Raw genomic sequence first — 8,654 nt, forward strand, 5'->3', positions numbered from 1 at the left:
GGTGCTATATAGCACCAAAACTGTTGCTTTGGATCGTAACCATAGAAGAACCATTTTTGGTGCCATATAGCACCGGTGAGGCACCTGTGTAGAACCATATAGGGGCCATATAGCACCACTAGCACCACATATGGTTCTACAAAGAACTGTGTGGTTCTACACAGGTGCTTCACTGGTGCTTCACCGGTGCTGTATGGCACTAGAAATGGTTCTTCTATGATTATGAGCAAAGAACCACTTTTGTTTTTAGAGTGTACAGCGAATCTTACAATTTCATTTGTGCATTTCATATCCGTTAAATCTTTAGTTTACCTGCTATTTTAGCTGCAAATAAAACAAATCAAGTAAAAAATCGCATGCCACGGGAGCACATTCATCACGAAATCATAATTGTTGATTTTCCTAAATATTATTATAACTTTGAGGCAACTGCATGCCATATTCTTTATAAACATTCAAAAGAAACTGCTCCACTTGATTACTGCTTGTATAGTCTCCTAAGGTCAACAAAATGTCCACATTAAAACTAATCAAAGCTAAAATCTAATGCAATCATAATATATATATATATATTTTTTATGTTATATTTAACAAGCGCGGCTCCAGAAATGCGTCTTATCCGCATTGTAACCACGCTGCTTGCGCATCCAGTGTCCAAGCACAATAAACGTATGAATTAATGAACAACAGTTTGTTTTTATATATATTTTAATTTTAATGCACATCCAAGCAGGTGACTTTCACGACCCACCTTATTCCCCTGTGCAACGCACTTATTGGGAACCCCTAATATAAATTATCCTTTAAAGTGTACTAGCAAGAGTATAAAGTGTCCAATAAGTGTACACTACAGACAGAATGTGAACTTGTAAAACCAAGAAGTTCTGTTTCCTATTGTAAATCAACTAAATAAAATCCTGGCACAAAGTACATTTTTTTTTATTAAATGTGACCTCTTCATTTAACCCATCCCAGTGAGTAGTAAACACCACAAACACGCGCGCGCACACACACACACACACACACACAGAGCTGTGGGCAACTATCACTGCACACCCGAGGAGCAGTTAGGGTTAAGGTGCCTTACTCATAACCACTAGGCTACGACTGCCCCTAATGAGTAAAGTAAATAATATAACGCCGTTGTTTCATGACCAGTGAAGTACATCAATTACTTGCACTTTTTATTAGAATGGATAATGTGAACCTGTTTTATTAACAGATCTGTTAATACAATAGTTATTTAAAAAATGTGCCAGGTTTGCGGATTTCCTGAAAGTCTGTAAGTCTCTTATCCATTTCAATACATGACATACTGAAGCAAAGGTCATCTGGATGTGTTATAAGATCTCTGAATTCAACAGACAGACTGTAGGTGTTCATGCAGCAGAGGGGTCAAAAGTGTGGTCTCCTCCGACGACCCGTGTACTTTGTGTCAGCTCTTACATCCCTAAAGAGAAAGAAAAAAAGATGAAATATAAAATAGTTTTGTGTACCAGATCTCTTACCCACAGTTACACTTGGCGTTAACTTCAGGAAGTAACTGTGATGCAGTGCAACACGTGTGCGGCCAACTTCAAGTATCTACATTTTGACTAATTCATTGAACAAGATGCATGAAATCGTGACCCCATGAATCGTAATCAAATAGATTCACAGCTCTAGTGGAAATCTTTTACAGAGAATGAATGGCTGTGCAAGACTCACTTCATTATAAACACACATCTACATTTCCTTTGAGTTTCTAAAAGAGAAAAGATAATGGGTGGGCTTTAATTTAACAATGACCAGTGAATGGAGATATGTTGGCTGAATTGCATTGACATTCCACTGAGATCCGATCACAAGATCAGAAAATAATATCCCAATATATTCAAGAAGTATGTGGACAATAGCTGGATATAGGACACACGTGTAAATGCAGCATAATACTACTGTACTTAAAAAACTTCTTACAACGAGCACAGGTCAAAAAGAAAAAACTGAACATGAGTGTGTTTAAAAAATCAGACAACAGTGTATGTAGGGTTCAAGGAAATCGGCCTTTCTTGTGTGCATGTAGATGTAAAATCCAGGCACATAATAAGGCGGCACCGCCTCCATCTTACTGTGATTGGCTGATCATAGTGTCAATGAGATCATAATAAGATGTTTATAACAGATCTAGGGCCCTCAACTGAAGATGCGTTTACAGCATATTGAAAATACTGTTGAAAACTAAAATATATGTATATTTAAAAGAATTTCAGTCATACTTTCCCTGCCGGCGTCGTCGTTCCTTCTTATCTACAATCCAGTCTTTACTCTTCTTCACAGACTTCCCTTTCATATTCTTAAACCGTGACCTAAAAAAATTGTTGGGAAAAAATAAACATTGGTAACACTTTTCAATAGTGTCAATGTTTTTATTAATGTAAAGATGCTTTGGAATTTACTTTACAATAAAATTTCATTCCTTCACAAAGTTCATTACCTACATTAAAAATAACAACAATTTTACAGCAGTGGTTTAGAATCTTGATGAAATTAAATCCTTATCTAATACATATTTAAAATGAAAATTTGTTCATGTTAACATAAGTAATGAACAAACACATACCCACTATACTGGCATTAACTAACAATAAAGTTCCTTAGACTATGTTCACACGGTCAGTTTATATCAGTTTAACATTTTTGTGCATATCCGATTTGAACGGCTGATTGTCCAGACTGTGTATCATAACTGTGTCCTCCTGTGGCACTTTTGTGTTTTCCAGATCAGCTGCATTGGTTTCTATTGGTTCTATTGGAGGTGCTTAATATACATCAAAGTACAGACTGTAAAAAAAGTACACAACCCTATTTTTCTTTATCTCAGACCACACTTTGTCTCTCAATGATTCAAGCTAAAAATAGTTACTGTCAATGCCAATTTCATCTTGGATGCTCTGAGAAAAATTTTATGTTCAGGTAAAGTAACCCTTTAATAAAATGTAAAAAATACCAAACATTGATTGGTGTCCACTAATTTACACTGTCAAAGACATGTCAAAGTCGTCTACAAAACACTGAAAAAGAGCCCATGTGAACTGTAAATGAAAAGTTTATGTTATATATGATTTGAGGACGGTAGTGCCTCCAAATAAGCACTGATTAACACACAGAACACAACATGAGATGTGTATGTGATTACCTCTGTGTTGTAAACTGAGCTTGATTTGATACAGATCTGTCAGCGCTCTCTGAATCCAAACCCTGAAATACAGCGCAGAGATCACATTCTGGATTCAACCGCACAAATGTGTCCTTACACTAAGCATTTATGTACATACCTTGGGTAATACACCTGACACTCCAGCAAATAAACATAGGAAAAACCTTTAGAAGATTTAAAGATTAGTCACAATCATAAAACTAAACATTACAAGTAAATATATCTGTGCTGACTAAATAATAATAATAAAGGATAATAAAGGCTGAAATTACTTTTTGGCTTTGCTGCTGTTTGGATAGTCCACAACCATTCCACCTGTGAAACCTGCCTTCATAGCCTGACCTGTTATCAGCTCCAGCTGAGGAGAAAAAAATATCAACATTATGATTTAACTATACAAGAAATAACAAAAAATGTCTAATGTGAACTACAAGTGTATTTCAATTATACTGTTGTAAGGTGAGCTTTGTTTGTTGTATTCTGACACATGACATGACACAGGATTATTCATGTAGTTGTCTGACACAGTGATTGAAGATGATTTGTTATAAATATTTCTTTGTATGACGCTATAATCGGTTGTTTGACACAATCAAAATCCCTGAAAGCCTTTGTTTGATGCCATCATTGCCTCAAAAGCCTTTAAATGGACGAAAAGCCTTAGATGCTATAAATGTCCCAAACCTTCATTTGATGCTTTAAGTCGGGAGAAATTTCGGGAGTCACATCCACATTTACAGGTGTGAGTCTATAAATGTCCTGCTCACACATCAGTTTACTGACACAAAAAGAACAGTGCCTTGTATGAACGAGCAACTGACCTCAGACCTGTATGCTATTCGCACGCTGCACCTGTGACCATAGTAATGGACGTTAATATCAAACAGAAAGTATTATTTGTGCAATGGACAAAACTTTATTTAAGTAATTAACAAAAAAATGGGTGCATGTAACACCTCCCATTGTGCTGAGAAGAATAAACAAGGGATTTTAATCTGCAAAATTAATTAATATAAAATCAGTGTCAAAAACTGCACATTTCACCAAGCCAGTTCCTTGAAGGAAGTCTCACTACTCGTTACTTTACAGGAGATCCTGAAACTTTAATGACTGACGAGGCGCTGTTGTCATCTACTGGTTAAACTACAACAATGGCAGCAACTCCTTTTGTGAACACGTTTTATCACACGCATATTCACTTATTGTGCTACATACGATTCAATATGTAATGTAGTAATATGCTCTGTGATGTCTATTAAGGCTTATATAATATCTCACTGCAGCGCAGAGATGTTTGCTGTCGTAAGATCTACTGTGCATAACCTTATGGAGCAATCCTGCTGCAGTTTGAAGTCATTTTTAATGCACTGTATCTTTACACTAACACAAAGTAACGGATGACGTGACAGACAGCTACGTAGTTGTTGACATACCATTTGCTCATAGTACAAAAATCTTTGATCAGAAAGACAAGAAAGCAACACAACGGGTAAGGTCTAATAGAAAGTAAAAGCGTCAAAAGTTTAAACAGACTCCATGGTCAATGCCTCACAGCACTTATTATATTTATAATATCCATATCTAGAGACACTATTAGCAGTGCCATTATTCCTATAAATTGCATCATTTTTATGGGTGGCAAGACAAAAATCAACAAAAAGAAATCAGATTTGTGAATATGTAGATACAAACCTGCTCTGAGTTTTCAGGGTAAATCTGAAAGATGGCACGTGCGCCTCTTGCCTTAAAAACATGAACATTACACAGTCAGTTGTTCAATTTATAAACAAACAAACAACAAAACGTTTGTCTGTTTCTATAGCATTTTCTCCATCCTGTATTACAGTACAGTATAATTACTGGCATATAAAGAGTTAATCAGTCATAACTAACCAAAGATAGATTCACTAGTATTGATGAATAATTCCTTGATGATAACTCACCAGTGAAGAGTATAGTGTGCTGAAGAAGCGGTAGAGCCTCTTTGGAGGACTGTGTGTTTTCTTATCTGCATTACATAACCACTGCAGAGCCGAAATACTTACAGCGAAAACATTCAGAATCAACTTATTAAATTAAATCATTGACTTAATTAAAAAAGTCATGAGGAACTGATGTGATCTTTACTGTACCTTACACAGCCATCAAACATTCCCGGTCTGAATGGCATTCCTTCACCCATGTCTCCCAGTATAAGATCTCCCTCTACGTCTCTGTCCAAAGCAACATCTGCAAAAAGACAATACTATAAAACACATGAAGTATACAAGTGTCCAGTAAACTTTATTTCCATTGGTCAAGCCAAATATCTCTGTATAGTCACTATTGTCCATGGCAATGCTAAATATATGAGAAAAGTGCTCATTCGGGTAAATGGTCACCTTATATGTCTCGTATAACACAGCCTCTCATTTCATACAAACACAAGATTTGGTATTTACTAAAACTATTAACAGAGTTCCCACACCTTAGTTAACTTCGAATTCAAGGACCTTTCAAGGACTTTTCATGTCCAATACTCTCAAATTCAAGGACTAAATGTGGGGACACATTTCAAGTGAGAGCAAGGTTACATTGTGTTACCTTTTAAGATTCATTGTTACAGTTCCCTTTCGAGGGAACTCATACTGCTTCACTGCAGTGACACTTTGGGGACGCCTCCAGGGGTAAGTGCGTATGAATCAACATTCACATAAAGAAGATATAAGCATTTAAAGCATACAGTTTAGCACGTGTGCTTAAAAAGTCTAGAATTTGTATGATATCTTACACTACACAGGAAATAATATGGATTGTTTTTCCAGAAAACTTCTTGCATAAAATAGATTCAAGCACTTTCAATGACCTGTATCTATGTATGTATATTTTCAAAAACATCCCAGGGCCTTGAAATTTCCCCCCCAGATTCACAAACTTTCAAGGATTTCAAGGACCCGTGGGAACCCTGTATTAATAATAAACACACCTTAGCATCTTATAAGAAAGGTATACTGTATAGACAGCAGGTTGATATCACAGAAATAAGGTCTGACAATTAAATATCGATTTGAAATATTTTATTTGCTCATTTTTAACAAATGCAGACCTTTCCAGAGGAAAACCTGTTTACTTTCGGTATTAAGATAAAATGTTCAAATGCCACGAACACACCATTTGGTGTAATTATTGGTAAATATAATGTACATGTTACTAAAAAGACATTTATAGTTATTTTATAGTTATTGTGTAATATTAAACTGTACCTGTCAAAATGATTTGCAGGTATGTGTTATTAATTTTGAGCTGTAGTTATCTGAAAAGAATGTTGTGGCTGGCCAATCAGAATCAAGCATTTTAGAGAGCATTTTGTAGTAAGCATAAATAAATAAAAATACAAGGAAGCAGTGTGTGGCACACAAAAACAATAAGTTTGACCGCAGATAATAATACATCAATGAATATTTCTGCAGTGATTTTATTATTTGAAGACTTCTTGTTTAGTATGTACTGTAAAGGGCTATTTTTCTTAGTTAAAACATTTTATTTTGATAATCTGTAGCGTGTGTAAAGTATATTTACCCAGCATGGCTGTACTGATGTCCACACCAACCCAGTAATGACCAACTTCAGATAAATAATCTCCACTGAGTCCAGAGCCGCAGCTGTCAATCAATGTAAATGTTGTATTAGGAACTGAAGAGTAATATCTGTTAATGAGGAGCAGTGTTAAGCTCATACCCAACATCCAACAGATAACAGGGCTGATCCTCTGGAAGACAAAGAAGCTCGACAGCTCGTTCTGACATCTGTGTCTGGATCTCTATCATACGAGAGCTACACAACACAAACACACACACACAAACAAACAAACAAACAAACAAACAAACAAACAAACAAACAAACTGTGGATCAATACTCAAAAATGTAATCTACAGTGCTTTGAACAATTTATAAATTAAGTACAATTAAGTAGATATTTTGGGTACTTAAATTCATTGCAACTTTTTCTTTGCTACAATTATAGCAAAATAAATACTTTAAACTTCGGCACACTTGTTGCTAGTTTTTTTTTTAGCTTGTTTTATAATTTTGTGTAAAGAGAGCAGTATAATTTTATACCTTGTTATCCAATGTAAATTGCTTTAGATAAAAGTGTCTGACAAATGCATGAATGTAAATAATTTTAAAGACTTTTTATAATTAGAGTTTCTGTGCAAAATACACTAGTGAATTGTTGTCATTTACACTTACTTCTGTGAGTATTTTCTGGCCTCCTCCTCATTGTAGAACTGTAAATGAAAACAAAACAGGCAAATTTGATACAAAACTGTAGTGAATAAAATGTAAAAGCCATTGATTATTACGATTTTGAGATTTTGCAACAAAAACATTTTATATTTTCTCAGGTGAGGATTTGACATTTTTTACTTCTAAGCTGTTATAAAGTCAACTAGAAACAACTAGAAAGAGTTGTAACACGTGATGGAAATAAACAACGTAAAACATGTATTTGTAAATATGACAACATAATAAACTTTAAGCATATTTAGCCTACCTAAGCACATGTATGTATACATGTATAAGCTATACGTAAAGTAAAATGATGAAAGCTACAAAAACACTGAGAAAGTAGGTGTAATGGGACAGAAATGTCTTCAGTACTATTACTTTATTCCCACATGACATCTGTGGAGTTTTGGTCTGTGGATCTGTCTCTGAAACGTTAACATCATAACGTGTCCCACATGACGCGATGACTTAAAACAGGGAAGTTCACTCACCACCTCAGGAGGAGCAGAATGTTCAGGTCTACGACAACTTGAAGACATGTTGATATTGAACTGATTCAAGACAAGAGTCTGCAGCTTAATACAGATCAAAACACTACTGTAATAATCACACGTGTGGTGTGAGCACGCAGATGACGTCATCGGCAGGCGACGACACGGGCTTGTCTTCTTCAGCATTCACTCGAATAATGATAAATATCATGTAATAATACATATAAACAAATGAGAGGACAAATGAGAGGACCCACGAATGACTCATCTCTTAACACACAAAAGACGGTGATCAGTGCATAAATTACTTGAATCTTTAGGAAGAGAGTGTTTTACACACGCACCTCTCGGGTGAAGTTATTTTTGGAAACACAATCGTTACTAGGGTTTGTAAGCACGTTTTTAATTAGAAATTTCACCGATTTTTATTCGATAGTAATGGAACCCCACCTTTGCAAAAACTCATTTACCAAATAGAAAAGTGAATAGGCTTGTTCGACTTCATGCGGCGCCGCAAGAACCGACAACCGGATGACGTCAAAGTACCGCGAGAGCGAGACGAAATTAGTCTTCGTATGATTTCAATAATCGTTCTCGCGGTACCCTGACGTCATCCAGCTGTCGATTCTTGCGGCGCCGCATAAAGTCGAACAAGCCTATTCACAAACTGTGATTAGTTTACCCTGTTCAGCGCTGCG

General features: G+C 35.8%; 1 protein-coding gene across 1 annotated transcript; it reads right to left on the reverse strand.

Moving 5' to 3' along the window:
• Nucleotides 1-1,143: 1,143 nt before the first annotated feature.
• Nucleotides 1,144-8,271, reverse strand: bud23 (BUD23 rRNA methyltransferase and ribosome maturation factor). Its single transcript, XM_055195906.2, has 12 exons — nt 7,957-8,271; nt 7,427-7,464; nt 6,914-7,009; nt 6,755-6,837; nt 5,329-5,425; nt 5,140-5,236; nt 4,889-4,939; nt 3,469-3,554; nt 3,315-3,360; nt 3,176-3,237; nt 2,256-2,345; nt 1,144-1,450 (listed from the first exon to the last, which is right to left on the reverse strand). The coding sequence occupies exons 1-12, from the start codon at nt 8,140-8,142 to the stop codon at nt 1,396-1,398; spliced, it is 987 nt and encodes a 328-aa protein (XP_055051881.1). The 5' UTR covers nt 8,143-8,271; the 3' UTR covers nt 1,144-1,395.
• Between the last annotated feature and the right edge of the window lie 383 nt (nt 8,272-8,654).

This window comes from Misgurnus anguillicaudatus, chromosome 24 (genome assembly GCF_027580225.2).
Source record: "Misgurnus anguillicaudatus chromosome 24, ASM2758022v2, whole genome shotgun sequence".
In the NCBI taxonomy this organism is placed as follows: Eukaryota; Metazoa; Chordata; class Actinopteri; order Cypriniformes; family Cobitidae; genus Misgurnus; species Misgurnus anguillicaudatus.